Source organism: Pterocles gutturalis, unplaced genomic scaffold (assembly GCF_000699245.1).
Source record: "Pterocles gutturalis isolate BGI_N339 unplaced genomic scaffold, ASM69924v1 scaffold16736, whole genome shotgun sequence".
Classification (NCBI taxonomy): Eukaryota; Metazoa; Chordata; class Aves; order Pterocliformes; family Pteroclidae; genus Pterocles; species Pterocles gutturalis.
The window spans coordinates 1-16,465 of record NW_010098161.1 but is presented as its reverse complement, the minus strand read 5'-3'; the positions used below and the strand labels follow the sequence as shown (position 1 = coordinate 16,465).

Sequence of the window (16,465 nt, the reverse complement as noted above, 5' to 3'; positions counted from 1 at the left end):
AAGGCACTTCTGCTGCTGGCTGAGATCCGCCCAACAACAGAGAGACAGCGAGCAAAGCCAGCTCCCCCTGCCCCTCACCCTGATGGCTAGATGAGATGTCCCCAAGCTCCTCTCTGTCCCATTGTTTGGCTCCCTTCACTGCTTCCCATCCATCTCTTCCCTGCTGCACACCAAAGCCCACCTCTCCAACCACTCTCTCCCATAGCAGTGCCTCTCTGGCTAGCTAGGGTCACCAAAGACCATGCTTTGTCCTCAGGTCCCTGTTTCAGCCACATGTGTCAGGCAGGTTTATGCACAGCACCCCACCACCCCTTTGCTTCAGTTTTAGTGGAGAAACTACCAAACTACCAGAAGGGCTGACCATGTGCCACCAACTCCACATGCTCTCACTCATATCCGAGCAAGGACCCCAAATCTTTTTGGTCCATGCCAGGCTTGAGATTTCACACCCATGGTATAAAGAACTTGCTGCTGGTCAGAGGATTAAAGGTGCTGCTACAAAAAACACCCTCAGGAGAGCTCTTGCAACCTGCTAAGCACAGCAGGATCACACATCTCGCACCGGTCCTGGCTTCCAAAGAGGGTATCCAGGCCAAGCAACACTGAATCACAGCCCTCCTTCATCTAGGAGGCAGCAAGGCTTGAAGAGAAAGGAAGCAAGAAAAACAAAGAAAAAATAAACAAAAAGAAAAAAGAAAGCCTGCCTTCCCCTAGGCAAATATTCCACCTCGGTTAGCTTTTGCAGACTGATCTATTTTAGCGTGTTGTTTATTACAGTGAGCTACATATGCACATTTAAGCCACAGAGGGGATTTTTTCTTTTAAGAAAACACCTTCAGAAGTGCTCTTTAAGAAGTGCCTAGCACTAGAAAGCAGATATGTGACCAATCTTTGCTACCATTTCAAGTGAAAGGGAGGTTAAGGCAGTGTAAATGTTTTTTAGGACTTGAGTGCACGGAGCAGTGCAGTAAGCTGCAGCAGCAACAGGACAGGCCTGTTTCCATGGAGGTAAACACGACAGGCTTGCAATGCCAAAGATGAAGTTCTGCCATCTCCATGGGCAAAAGGAGGATTTTGCAGTAACAGTTCTGGGCTAAAACTGCAAGCAGTGGGACGTATTTAACCGCAGTTCACACGCGCTAGTCACAAGTTTTCCACAGGCAGCCAGCCTTACGGGACAGGATGCCAAATTCTGTGCCAACATCTGAAAACATGTTAATTTATGATGGATTTATTAAAACAGTCTCAGCCAGAGCAAAACTTCTACCTGTCCTAATTACAACACTCCTCGCAGACTCCTGTTCCCCCAGTCTGTTACCGAGTCTCCTGAGGGTCTGTGCAGATTCACACTCCCTAACTCGCTCAGCCAACGCATGCTCTTGCTCCTAACTGCGCAGTCAGGTCATAAACCCTTCCCAGGACTTAAATCAACATGGAGGCTGCAAGGCAGCCTGTGCAAGGAAGCCTTCTGCTCACCCTGCACTCCACACTGACCTACAGACCCAGAATTCAGAGTCACTAGGTGATGTAGAGCCCACAGACCCCAAAATCTAGAGAGTCTGTCTTCTCCACGCAATGCCAGCAATGGAGATTAACAGGTAATGCATTTGTAGAAACCATGATTTCAGATGCCGAAAGGTTAATTCCATGTAGCTGCTGATTAGATCTTTTCCCTCTCCTGTAACAAAAGCTGTAGGTCAGGACACTAAAAAAGTTGTACAGCCTTACTGGGTGGATTGATCCACTTTCTCCTGCAGGATGCCACTTCCGCCCTGCCAGAAAACCTGACCTAAATTCTCCTCTGAGTGGCACTGGTGTAAGTGCCAGAACAGCTAAGAAAGGAAAGTGTCGTGTGTGCACACGCATGTGTGTCTGTCAGTCTGTCCCAGCAGACCAACAGGAATGGAACTGATCAGGACTTTTCATTTAATTTGCTTGGGTTTTTAGAGTTTGTCTTCCTAATAGCGGACATATTCACTTATTTTGGTTTGAGAGCACAAGAGAAAAGCTGGGGGAGGTAGAAGCAACTAAAGCATATCCATGTGGACACATTTATTCAGGTTTCAGTCACAAAAAGCAAACTGATCAAATTACTGTGGGGTTTTTCTGCCCTTCCCATATTACTGTTCCGCTTTCCAAACTCCTGCCCTCAACTTGTACTCTGAGCTGCTTATCCTTGTCCCAGTCACTGGTGCAGCACAGACTGCCTGATGGCCAACCTTCTGTAGATGCAGAGGAATGCAAGGATTACCTTTGAAAGGCTGTTTTCTATTAGAAAGCAACCTCAACAACATGACTTCCTTAGGCAGGCAGGCACCTGACCTCCTGTATTCTGCTTCTGCCACTGATAAGAGATACCTTCAGACACAGCACAACCCCTTCCTAAAAGGGCAACAGGAACAAGACCTTTCACTCCCCTGTTCGGGCACAGCCAGGATGAGTCAGCAGTGATGCAAACATTTGCTTTTAGGTGAGATGGGCCCATACTGGATTGGGCTAGGAGGGGTTTTTTTCTGCAAGGAAGAGTGACCTTTCCTGAGGACATCTGCAGCCTCTCCAGCCACGTGAGAGGAGTAGCTGCAAAGAAGCTCCAGTGTCATTAGTGAGTCTGGAATGCAGCAGGACCAGTGCCGACGTCAGCGTCAGTGAACACCCGGCTGGAAAAAACGCTCTCACTTGCTTAAACCAAGATAGATGGACTTCTGATAGGGACCCAGCAGAAATCCCTGCACAAACTTTTGTGCAAGTACCTCTGATGCAAAGAAAGCAGGAGTGTTAAGGAAAGCGCTAACACTTTTCTGGCTGCGCTAAGCCCTGCAAGGACGCTTAAAATCATTCTCTGAGAATTAGCACAATCAAAACAACAAATAAAAAATTTTCAGTGGTGTTTCTGTCCTAGCTAACGTGAGCTCTATTCTGAGTAAAGACTTCTAAAGATTTTACAAAACAACAACAATGAAAATCCTCTTAATTCAATCTGTGCTTTATCACACAAGGCCACAGCAGGGGATTTTTGGCTGTGGGAATACAAATACTCATCGATGCTACAGCTCAGGGTCCTGCTCCTATTACTACTCAAACACAAAATGAGACAGCCCCAGCCTGAAGAAGGGTTTTAAGTTTAAATACACCAGACTTGGTGGAAAAAACACAGGTGGGTAGGGGAAGCCTCAGCAACACTGATACTGCAGACCAGCCGCTCCACACTGGACTGCTGCAGCTGTGATGCCCTTGATGCTTTCTGAGCTCCTGCCTCCCGGCAGCAGGCAGCCTGCCCTTCCCATCTCTGCATCGCTAGCTAAAAGCAATCCTGCTCATTTGCCTCTCATCCCCCAAGGGACATTTTTGTCCCCCTCAACTCTCCCAGCTGTGGCGCAGGAGCAATCTGAGTGGGCTCTGGTGACAGAAGCGTGACACGGAGCTGGCAGGGAGGCTGTGCTGGTGCTGCGGGGTAGGTAATCCGCACCCTGCTGTGCTGCGCCAGCCAGCAGATGCTGATAAAGCTGACAGTGATGGGTGGCAGGGGTCCTTGCCGTGTCCCCAGGCTCCCCCATCCCACAGGAGAGTGCCCTGGGGAGCCACTCTGCTCCTCCCCAGAGTCACCTCCACCTCCTTCCCTTGCAGTCCATCTCTACTGGCGAAGGTTTCAGACAACCCTGACGGCTCTCCTGCTCACAGTGCTCTGAGTCACTCAGCCTGCTCGCCTTGCTCCAGCTCCCACCCTGCAGCACGCCACGGAGGCTTTACAGGCAACACAACTGACACTGCAGGAAGCCAAAGTCTGCAGGGAGGTAACTGTGATGATTACCTCTTCATCTGCAAGTGCACCAGATGCACCGAGAAATAAAAATGACTGCTGAAGCAACAGGAGAGGTGGAGTGCAAGAGGCTTCCCAGGTTGCCTTGTTCAATCCCTGCAGACACCACACCTAACAAGGGGGAAAGAGAGGACAGGGGAGCTGCAGCAGGGCTCAGGGACAAATAAGCCCGGAGGAGGAAACAGAGCAGAAAGGAGAAACAGGGCATTGGAATAATGCTGCAAGTCATGTGCCATGGGAGCAAGATTTGGGAGGGCTCCTGCAGAAAGCAGGAGCATCTTTAATGCCTTCCCCTATGGCACTTGGGAAGGAGCGACATCCCTTCCAAAGGCAACTCTGTCTTGGAAATCTTGTTTTATGAACAAGATTCCCTCACAGGGAGGAAAGCACTTTCCTTCCTACAGCTGACCTTGAACACCATCACCTCTGCCATATCTAGATGACCTTCCAAGCCCTCCTTGAAGGCTTATCTACATATCTGGCTTTCAGCTCCCTGCTGCCCTAGCTACTCAAGTACTACTGCATGAGCGGAAATGTCCAACCCCGCAAGGCTGGTGCTTCCTCCTGACAAAATCATCCAGCACTCTGTATATGCAGCACCACATGGAAGGGACCCCAGGAGCAGAGCCGAAGCACTGCACAGAGCACGGCACTGCACGAACTGACCATGCGGGATCAAGCACCACTTGATGGTGAGAAAGCAAGCTTTACTCATGCTCTGATCTTCCTGAAGCTGACAGCAAGAGGAAGAAACACCAATCAGTGTGATAGTCCAGCACGGCTGGATTACATGCTGAGGTTTTGTTTTCAAACTTTGCTCAGTTGTGGTTGGGCTCTTTAAAGACCTAATCTCCGTGTGACTGTTCCCAGCACCCGCCATGCCCCTGTGGATAATAAGGACTTAGGGAAGCACCCTCTAATGATGGCCTGCTGTGAGGGCTGTGCTCTCAGGCAGCCTGGCTGCAGCTGCCCCAGCCATCTCCTCCACCCCACCTAAAGCAGCCTGGTAACGTAGCGGGGGTCACAGCACAGGTGGAAGGAGAGTTGTTTTCTCTCGATAAACACCCACAGCTGCTCACAGCACCCCAGAAGTGCTCACTCAAAGCAGAAGCAAGGAGACAGAGCCAAAGCAGCACCGTCTGGGCTAATGGCTTAAACACTCATTAGAACCTGGTGTGGGTACCGCTGGGCAGAGATGTGGGCATCACTAATGCAACTCAGTGGCTGTTTTGGGGTTTCTTTTGACACCTGCATAGGAGAGACCAGCTAAAAGCAAATGCTGTGTTAATGCAGAGTATGTTCAGAGACACGATAAAACTCAGTGCACACCACTAGCCAGCCCTCTGTCCGTGCCATGCCTTAGGACTAGCTAAACTGTTCCTGGTTTTCACTTCTGTTTCCCATTCTTGGAACTGTTAACTAAAGCAGAATTTGTCTCCACTTTTTAATGGTGCTCTGTGCACCTACCTCAGGCAGGGGGGACAGCAGCATCCCCACAGCAGGCACACTGGGCTGGGCAGTGCGTCTTTCTCTCTACTGTGCAGTCAGATTAATAGACACCAAAGTAGCTTGTTTTGAACATTCACATTTCAGTACAGTAGGAGAAAACCTCTCCCCCAGAGCACAGGCTGCCACCTTTCAAACAAGGTCAGGCACCGACCTCCTCCCCCACCGCCAATGACCTTATTAGCAACTGATCATGGTTCTAATAATATCCTGCATTGTAAGCAGGCCATCTGCCATAACATTTCACACAAACTTGGGGAATCGCTTGGTTTGAGTAGGCTCGTGTCCCAGCAAGCCAACTGTCCCCTCTCAGGAACACCCACCTTGCCCACAGCTTTAAACTAAACATGGCAGAAAGGCACCTCCAGCTCACAGCTTGGCGCTGAAGAACACAGAGAAGAGCACAGAGACGTGCCCAGTTGCTGGCTTCAGACAGAGCAGGCAAAAAAAAGCAGAGTTAGAGGTTAAAATCTATCACTCCATCATTACAGCCTCCAGCTCCTCTGACGGTGGGGACACCAACTAACTACGTCACTGAAACCCAAAACCAAGGCCAAACACTAACCAGATGTTCAGAGTCAGAAATAAAGCGCCAAAGCTGCTGAGAGCAGAGATCAGCATTACTTCTGTGCCATTTTCTACTGCATGGGCAGGAGAAAGATTTTACTATCCTAACACGTTAGCTATGGTTAAGTTGAATACTTCCACTGCCATTACAGGAGAGGAAGCCTTCATAACAGACAGATAAGCTTGTAGAAGAACTAACCATGTTTGATAGCTATTCATTTTGAAGGAGGCAGGGTTTGAAATGCTTACTCAGTTAAGACATCTGTCTAAAACACCCAGAGTCTTGTTGCTACAGCAGCTCAGCTTCACTCAGCCTTCAAAGTAATTTTCTTTGCACTGTTCCTGTGAGGTCAAAAAGTGCAATTAGGCACAGAGACTGACATTACAACACTTTAAAGCAGCCTGCATCATCACAAGGCTTTGAAAGCTAGTTTTCCAAATCCTTGGCCTTTCCTCTAATCAAAAGGCCATCATCAGACACAGCACGAGAGGCTACACGGGGCAAGGAAGGGGGTCAGTGCCTGTTTCTCTGCTGGTTTATGAAGTACAATAAAATAACATTAATAAGCCATAAGTAAAACTGCCTGTGTAGAGCAACAATCACCCAAGTGCCTCAAAGCATTTATTTTAACACCAGCATAACAATATATATAGGAGCAGATTTTCAAAGAGCTCAGCTCCTCACTTGGAAATATAACCATTTATTTAAATGCTCTGAGGGAGATGTCAGAGATGGGCTCTCCAGAAAGCCTGGCACATCTTGTTTATATTTGTTTTAAAGCTTTCAAAAAGCTCAATTACATAAATGCATGTTACTGCACCCTCCTTCAGATGGATGAACCAAGTGGCAGGAAGCTATTGTCAGCAAAGGGATTACATGAAACTGATGCTATGCCACTGAAAAAATCCACTAACTCCACATGCTTGTTCAGAGTCACTCTTCTCAAAGGCATCTTCTACCACCTTTCCCCCAGCTGGCTTGGCTGGGCTAATGCAATTACGAGCAAGAGAAATAGCCAGGTAGCTTCCAGTGACACAGCAGCAAGATGGGACACCGTGCCCAAGAATTACTCCATATTTACATGGAATCTCTGTCCCAAACTCTCTCCAGGGTCAGGGACTTGCAGGTTTGAGGTGTCTATTTGAATCATTATGTCAGCTACTGCTGTAGATCACGGCTGGAAGATGTAAAGCTTGAACTTTCTTCAGGTAGATCTGGCAGTGCCACGGTCTGCAACATGGGACCCATTGAGGTGCCAGAGCTTACTGTACAAACACACCCCCCTCTGTGCTCCCTTGGCCAGCTTCTGGCTCACAGCAGCCACACAAGGTTAAACGTAAGCACTGCCGCAGCTTGCTAGCTGTGCTTCAGCACCCCATCCCTCCAGTGCAGAGGAAAGCCCTGGGGCCTGCAGAGTACCACACTGCATTTGTGCTGGGTCATAGGCACAGAGCTTGTGCTTGCAGATCCAAGCAGATTTGGCAGGACTGCAAGCTCCAGGTGCGTGTTCTGAGCGTGTACAAAGAAACTTTCCTGGACTGGAAAGCCAAAGTGGCAGAGGAGACGACCACAGGTAGTTCTCCCCATTCAGAGAACGGCTGAAGACCATTTTCCTCTCTCAAAACCTGACGCAACAAGCTCACTTCAGCGCAAGGAGATCTTTGCTGGCCACAGGAATTCTACAGTGCTTAAAATAAGGCTTAAGTATTTTGCAGAACTGGAACCTCAGTCTGGAGGTCTTTGCCATTAAAAAAAGGAAAGTAAGCCTCAGGAGCAGGAGATGGCATGCCATGGCCCGTGCAACATTGCAATATGCCCATAAAAGGTTTCAAAATGTATCTGCTTAAGCACACGCAGCAGCTAAGAAGGGTTTAGAGTCACATCCCAAAAGAATTTCTATCCTGCTTTTTTAGGCAAGTGTGAGCAGCAGTCAGCACTTTACCATCATCTTCCCAACCAGAAAACCAAGGTTACTCTTGGCTGACATTAATAACGTAAATGCTGCTGGCTCTACCCTCTGGGGATGGTGGTTTGCTCAGGCCACAGAGAGAACACTGGGGCAGGCACTGTGAGCTGCAGAGCAGAGCGGAGGCCCTGCACTGCCGGGCCTGGCCCGTGAGGAGAGCAGAGACTGGCAGGGAGAGGCCCCAGCTTGGCCTGCCTCCCCAAAGAGGCTGGCCTCCGGACAAATTCGTGCCCACTGCTCTGCTTTCCAGCACAATTCAAGCGAAACTGCACACAAGTCTGAGCCCCAAGGAAAAGCTGTAATAAATTAATTCATTATCTGCAGGAAGAAAGAAAAGGACAGTGGTCCTGTGCCGGCCCCTTGCACCACCAGTGCCTCCCAACATGCCTGTCTGCACCCATACCTCTGCCAGCCTCTTGAACCTGACCTAGGGACACCACACCTGAGACTGGCACCCCAAACATCAGGCAACACAAAGGGCATCGGCCCCTTTGGGGCAAGCCGTCAGGAGACAAGGCCTGGGGCACAGACAGTGCTCTCCATGTTCAGAAACAGATCTTTAGATGTAGGTTTCTACAAACACAAGGCTGGACCTGGTGTCACCCTGTGACCGTGCACTGCCACAGACAGGAGATCCGATCAGTGTCCCCCGACCAGTCAAACCCCGGCTTCGCCCCCACGGGGGCTGCCCGCCCCTCAGGCACTCCAGGAGGGCTGCCAAGACGCTCTGCCTACAGCTACCCATGGCAGGGCAGAAGAGCCCCCATGAATTCACCTGCAGCACAAAGATGGGCACCAAAGACCCACCAGGGTCACTCCCCACTGATGTTTTGATACTCCTCAGGTCAGAGCCACCCCAAGGGCAAGAAGACCGTCACGGAGACTCTCACTCCCAGACCCAGCTTCAGCAACGCCACGCACCAGGCAGGGGAAGAGTCACATTGCCTTGTGCCATCAATGCAGTCAGATGTGGGACAACGCAGGAGATCTACCAGAGGTGGCAGGAAGACACATACTCCTCTCCACAGGAAAACATGACAGGCAGGGAGAAAAGCGATCAGAAGTTACTTTCGCTGTTGCTGATATTAGTTGATTAATGTCTCCATGTCGACCAAGCCTGTACACAGCCCCACAGCTTTACACAGGGAAAACAACACAGATGCTTAGATTTGCCAAGCACCCACAGCAATGCAAAAAAAATCACCTCATACGCATCCTCCACAAGAGTAAGAGTCTGAGGTTTGTTAGGCCAACGGTGGCACACGAGGGACCGACGCTTTCAGGAAGAAGCCGCCCAAGACTAATCAATTAAGAAAACATGAAGTCCAAGTATTTAACTACTGCTGCTTCTACAAGAGTCACGCTGACAGGTTTGGAATGCAGACAACTCCCTGCAAGCTTTCTCACAGGCTCTTAACATCCACCTCTGTAATGACAGCAGCACCCTCTGTACGGACTGACTGGCAGTTAACAGTGTGGCCTCTCCAGCTCTTACCTTCAGAAGCCCCCAAGATGCTGGGGTCTTACTTCTCACGGTTTTCAGAGCTACACAGCACTCCCAGGCCTTCCTCGACTCTTCCAGCACTGAGCTAATATGGGAGCATCCTCCAGGGTGTCACCAAAACCAGACTACGCAGCAGGAAACCTATGGCCATCCTGTCTTTCTTGTCGTGTTATCCCTGGACAACACTAGAAGGACCTAATGGAGATAAGGACAAGGCCAATCTCTTCTTCCTCCACAGCACGCCTCAAAAATCACCTGTTTGCTTTAAAGCAAAGACAAGGAGTTCCTGCCAAGGACTCTGCCTTACATCTTTGCAAATAGCTGCAATGAATAAGAATTTCCCACCCCTTGCTGACTATTGCTGTCCCTGCAGCAGAGTGACCAGGTAACACCAGCCTGTTTCCAGCTACATGCATTCATCACCCAGCACCTCTGCACAGAGCCAGGACCAAGGGAATTTCAGATAAGATGCTGGACTTCATGTTCAGCATCTAAGGCACTCTGTCTTCCTGCTAACCCTGCTGTAGAGGCAGTAACCTGCAATGGAGAAGAAAAGGGACAGCTCAGGGTAGCAACCTTTTAAACCACAATAGCAAGATTCACCAGTGCTCATCTGTCATGATTCAGTTGTCAAAAAGTCACAGATAAGTGAAGTGAGACTGCTGGGACATCACAGAAACCTATGGATAATGCTAAACAAATCAAACATGCTCTGCACAGACTTCTGTCCTACAGAAAGATCAGTTGGGCAGACTAAAGCCACGAGTTCCCTGGAGAGTTGAACATGCCTACAGAGGTCACACACCATCCAAGTAACCAGCCTGACCCCAACAGAGAACATCTGCAGTTCAGACACCGGGGCAGGCTTGGAAGATACTCAGCCACAGGCACCACCAGGTGAGCTTCTCCATCAGTAGTCTCCCCCCCATAGCTGTGCCACAAACCTTCTGGAGACATTGGAGACAGTGTACACAGCACATGCACCAATTAAATTATGCTGCGAAAACATGGAGGTTGTTGTAACCCATACACAAGAAAGGATCGGACCTAAATATTTTTTTTTTCACTTAAACTCTCTCATTCTCCTTAAAGCACCACCCTACTTTAAGAGAAATACAGTAGCAACAGTTCTTATAAACAAGTCTAAATACTTTTTTCCTCTTTTAGATGTTCAATTCAGTAGTTATAAAAAGTACTTATGATGTGTCGTAAGACAGACAAGCATCCAGACAAGACAGAAAGCTGCTGCAGCTGTACTTCTCACCACCAAATACTGTCACTATGCAGGTAAGTGCCTTAATGACCGATGAAAAGTAAAGGTTTCTCACAAAGGTGACTCGGGTGAACATTGTTGATCTGGTTTATTTGTATCTATGTTACATTGAGCTGAGACAAGCAGTCAGAGTGTCTCCAAAAATATCTCCATGGCTTTGTTTGCTTGCTTCTTCCTCTGTCAGAGCATAACCATATGCTAAGTATAGTGAGTATTTCTAGTTGTTTCCTAATTTGACATTTATTTAAATCTAAAAAAAATAGATTTGATTGCAAACCAGTTACAGTCAGAAATAATTTTGGTGAAGTCAGCATAAACTAGGTAGAAATTAGCATGAAAACTATAAGGAAGAGCCTCAGGTACATCAGTTTCAAGATCATATAGTAGGTACGTTTATTGCCCAAGCACAGTGAACGTTTTAGATTGCCATGGGACTTTGAATAATACGAACAAATAACACTTCTTTTAGAAAACAGACAGTTTAGACAAAACTGCATTTTTAACTCTTGATTTTATGCCTGTTCACAGGCACCTCATCTTTTTTTTTAATATGTAAGAGAACTGCTTTGAAACACACAATAGCTTAACAACGTCAAAATTCATACCCCTGAAATTTTCACCACACTATTTTGTCTTTCAAAATGCTATTCAAAACTTTGATTTGCATATGGAAAGATCTACCTTCATAAAACAAATTTAAAAAAACAACAACACACCCCAGAAAGTTAGGCTTGTAATTTTTTTGAAACCATGACTCCATAGTGCAGATACCCAAACTGTGAGCAGTGCAAATTAAAACCTCTGTGAACACCTGGTGTGCATTACCTGCGTATTTTTATACAATACATCACTATTCCTAATACCAGTCTCAGCTTACAGCTCAACTAGTGTTTCTAGTGACCAAAGGTGGGTTGTTTTTTTTTTTTTTCCTTCCTTACTGACATCTTTGGAAACCAAAGAACACAACTAATGATTTGCTGGCCAGGGAATTAAAAATCAGACAGGTTCATACCACGCCCGCCTGATCCAGCCTGAATAGGAAGGTTAATGACTTGATGAGCGCTTGCAGACAGCCCAAGGCAGTGCCACGACAAGCTTTTGTATGAACTGCCACGATCCAGCAAACCATGTCCTAACCCTTGCAAAAAGCACCAACTATGCACAGGACAGTGCACGCCAAGCCTGAGAGAAAAGCTGATGAATGAACCCAAAGGCCATCTGGGTTTACAGTGATGACAGTACACTCCTCTCCTTTGCTCAGAACATCTCAGGGGTGCCATGGGACCTGCCTGGGAGGTACCGCAGAGCATCAGCTGCTGCCCAGCAGCCCTCATGGTCACTTCTGGAATGGGGGTGGCCCAGCAGTGGCTGGCTCTCATGCCTCTGAACTGTCCTCCACCAAGCAGTGCAGCTTGCCCTTCCATTCACACAAATTGAGATAACACTGTTCTTCCAAAATAACGAGGCGGGAAGCGCGAGTAGAGAGTGAGAGTTCTCTTGGCATTCGATTCAAATCTGTGAACAGCTTTGCACAAGGAACTATTTTTAATTTTCATATCAATCTGCTTGAGAAAGGTTCCTTCTGCTGCCTACAAATGTGCAAACTCCCCCTTGAAAGGACCGCAGTCCAGGACAGCAAGATCCATCCCTGCACTTGCAACCTAATCAAGACTCAATATTTCATGATCAAAGCATCGCACAGCCACACAGTGCTCCTGCAGAGCATGCCCTGGTGAACCCTACCCGAGCATCAGTGAAGCCCCCCCATTACCTTCAGGAGTCCTGTGTGCTCTTCACAAGCTTACAGGTAGCACACATTCACCTGTGAAACAACCCACACTGAGGCAGCCTGACTGCTTCTGGAAGCATTACTGCTCTTACCACTGCAACAGAGGCAGAACTGCTATATGAGATTGAGAAAAAAAAGAAAAAGTGAGATGCAGTAAGTGTACAGATGCTGTGCATGACCTGACCAGCGAGGTGAAACCATTGTAGGCTGGGTTATCAGAAGTTCCTGTATGAAGGCATTGTTCAGGCTTAAGAGGTCTGTGAGAAAAAAAAAAAACCCAAAACAAAAACAAACGAGGAACAGCAGTACACAATGGATGCAGATAAGCAGCCTCTGAACAAAGCCCTGGGCGACTGCAAGACAACGGGAAAACTTATTAGCTGCGTGCATCCTATATCCTGTCTCCAATAAAGCAACACAGATGTTTTGCTAATGCAGGGCGTGAAAAGATGAAAAGAGCACTAAGCAGCTATCAAGCCCTCCGAGCCCTCTGCAGGAGAGAGGGTCAGTGTTCAACAGCTGTCAGAGGGAAACAGCAGCTGAGTGCATAAAGATGTCCAAAGGATGGGCAAGAAAAGCTTCTTAACAGGTCAAAAATGTAACGTCTCTTTAGTCACCAGGAAGGGAGGCCACTGTTCTGACCATGAGCCCCTCAATACCATTGCAAACAGGGCTTTGCAAGCCCAGCTCCAGCCTAAGAACAGAAAGTCCATTGTTCGAGAGTTTAGTCACCAGGGCGGGTATCTCCACTGGGAAACGCACAGTGTACACACACGTACAGGCTGCAGCACTGGGGACTGCACCCCTCCGTGGCATAGCAGAACTGGGGCTCTGCCCAGCAAGAGCAACCAGAGCCATGGGGCTGGAGGAAGGGAGGGTTTCAAGACCCACTTCTTGTTTGAGAAGTGGGGTGCAGAAAACAGCCCCATCATCAAACCCTGGCCATGTGCTCTCCATAGTCTGAACTCCCCTCCCAGCGTACTTCTTCAAAGGCAGAGCTGTCACCCCTCCAAGAGGCTTTCTAAGCCTGAAAAATCAGGAAAATCTGTTCCCTGGAAAATTCAGGCCACTTAACTAGCACATACTAGGCATCTGCTACTGTGTCAACAGGAAACACTAACAGCCAGTTACATGGGAAACATACTGACCTGTAGATCACACCCTACTCCTTTGGCTTTTTTTTTTTCTTTTTTCTTTCTCAACATGGTGTTCCCCATCCCATCCCCCACTGCTGAAGTGGGAGAAGTGTTTGCTCATGCCAGTGGGTGGGATTTGAACCCCAGCTGCCCACAGTGTTGATCCTGCACATCTCACAGCACCAGCTGTGCAGAGAAGGGCCAGCACTGAGAGCCCAGCTGTGCTGCCGACACTGCACCACGAACAGCACACATGGGGAAGCATCACGCACCGGGTGACACCAGACTACGGCACAGCTCAGAGCCGAGCCGAGCCAAGCTAGGTGGCTGCACGAGAAACACTTCCCCAGGACACTGCAAACGTCAGGCCAGTTCTGCAGGGTCACAGTACTCCCCTGCACGACACGACAGCGCTCCTTTCAGTTCACAAATAAATGCTAAAAAATGTAAACATATTAATCTCTTAATTCAAAGTATCTGCACTGCCACTGGCTACAATTCAAAAGTTTCAAGGGCATAAACAACATGACTTTTTTTCCCTCTGACAAAAATATTTTTGTCTCTCGCAGTCAGCAAACCAGCAATGTAAATGAACGTTTGAAAGCCACCATATAACTAAGGGTCACTGCATATAGTTAGATTAAAAAGAGCAAAACTGAATGCAAATCGGAAGCTTGAGCTTCTTGGTAACAGGGAACAAGAGAAAATACAAAGAATCCACAAATGGTAATAGAATGTGTAAACCCATGTTAGACTGGATCCAGCCCCGGTCTGAACCTGTGCATACATAATTCCACCAGTTCTGTTACTCATTATGTTCATAAAAATAAACGCCAATCTTCTCAAGCAACAGTTGAAGTTCAAGGGAAAACTTTTAAGCCTGTAAAATTTACCAGATTCCTTCTAGAAACACAAACAGGTTAATTACTCTGATCAAAACATTAAACACAATGTCAGGAGTCCTCAAAAGCAATCACTTATCCAGATTGTCTCAGGGCTTTTACCATCCTACTTAAAACACCTTTGAGGAGCCATACTTTTGTGAAAAAGAAAAAAGAAAAGTGGATGTTCCCTTCCTGAGAACCATGGTGAAGCAACCCTGAACAGAGATGCCCACCCTCTCCCTCCTGTGAGCCCCCGACTCCCCTGCCCCAACTCAGACCCCGGGGTATTTGGTACATCTCGAAAGTCACCCCCGTAGCTTCAACAGTGACAGGCAAGCAAGAGCCACTTACTGCTCGCAAAACTGACTCTGCAAAGATGAGCACTAGCAAAAAGGCACAGCTATAACTCGGACAGGCCTAGCAGAGCCATTGTGTCTGCATGTCCCTCGCAGGAAACGTTTTCCCAACGCCCATTTTTCTGGGAGCATTGCTCTCCAAATATTTTGGCTGTTCCTCATCTACAGGACAGCGTTAGAATGCATCTGCAACTCTGTCTCCAGGAAATACACATAACGCTGATTCACTGTCTTAAAATGCTGCTTTCATTTCTGCTCATTAAAAGCACATTTCAGATCCCTGCACCGAATGTACAGCCGACGTGCTCTGGACACAAATTAAAGCACTGGGTTTGAGTTCTCCACTTTTCTCATTTCAGTTTCATTTGCTGCCCACAACATGCATTCTCCATTTCAAGGACAGCTATATCAGACCTGAGCTACCATCAGAAAACACTGTGGATAAAACCCTCTCTCTCCCTGTGGTGCCTGGCACTCCAGGCAATTGCACCTGATGTCAGACAGCCTAGATTTCAGGAGCTACATCCCGCACCGGCAGCATCCTCCCCGCAGAAACAGAGCAGTAAACAGTTGTGCTGCACATCCCACGCCCCAGCAGGCTGAGCCATTCAGAAGAGAAGGAAAAGCAAGTGAGCTTAGGTAATGCACGCGTTAGACAGTCCTCACCTTCAGGGAGTCAAAGCAGGCAATAACTCGACCATTTTCCACATGGCAACTCCGTGATGGATGGGCGAACTTGCACTCTGCATCAGACCGAGAACAAGTACCTCTCTGAAACTCTCGACACACTTCTAACGTCAGCCATTTTGTATCACGAACCAGGGAAACGTTTACAGCCATATTAAAAAACAAAAATGAAAATGCAAGCAATCGTGCCCTTCTTCAGGGCAATATTTACTGCTGATCTTTTTTTTCTTCTTTTTTTTTAAAAAAAGGGTAAAAAAGTGAATTCAAGTTAAACGCGAAGAAATAACTAACTTGTTGCTTTGGTAGAACTCCTATTCATCAGCACTTAGGTTTTCATTTAAGTCAAATCGTGTTTGTTTAAACAAGAATTAAACATAAAGCCAATCATAAAATAGAAATCTTATCAGAACAACTGAAAATCAAATTAGAGGCCAGCTCCTAAAAGTGCAATTGTAGAAGTTAAAATATAAGTGTTATATTTTGTGCCACTGCCGAAGTTACTTGCAAATAACTGGCAGACTTTCAAAAGAATTCTGTGCTCTCCAGTTAATGGTTTCAATTATTCTTGCAAAAAGCATATGCTGCTGGCAGCACTTCAGTTTGTGGAATGGTCTCGGTCCTTGGGGAGAAAACTTCGGGGTGTTTTTTTTCCTTCTATTTCTTGCTTCTAAAAATTACGGTTCGCGAGCATCAAACGAGCAAAAGGACGTCTGAAATTTTTTTCTTTCTTTCTTTTAAATATTTGCTACATACTCAGGGAAGGAAAAAAAAATAAAATGGCTGAGCAAACTGCGTGTAAATAAAAAAAAAAAAAAAAAAAAGGGCAAGGCTGGAGCAGTTGCCGTCAGGGCACGAACCGCAAGCAGCGCCGAATTAAAAAGAGGGGGGCGAGGGGCAGAGAGAGGCAGCCCTAGACAGAAATCCAAGCAGCGGTGGCTTCAGGAAAGGCACTTTTCAGCAACCTGCAGGAAAAAGAGAA

General features: G+C 47.5%; 1 protein-coding gene across 1 annotated transcript in view; it reads right to left on the bottom strand.

Annotated features, from left to right (window-relative positions):
* LOC104472355 (muscleblind-like protein 3) overlaps positions 1 to 15,655 on the bottom strand; it is a gene marked incomplete at its 3' end in the record, with an annotated part of 47,524 nt that extends 31,869 nt beyond the window's left edge. Inside the window, exon 1 of the mRNA XM_010087996.1 lies at positions 15,466 to 15,655. Coding sequence (XP_010086298.1) covers positions 15,466 to 15,639 — 174 coding nt within the window. The remainder of the gene's footprint in view (positions 1 to 15,465) is intronic.
* Positions 15,656 to 16,465: the final 810 nt, after the last annotated feature.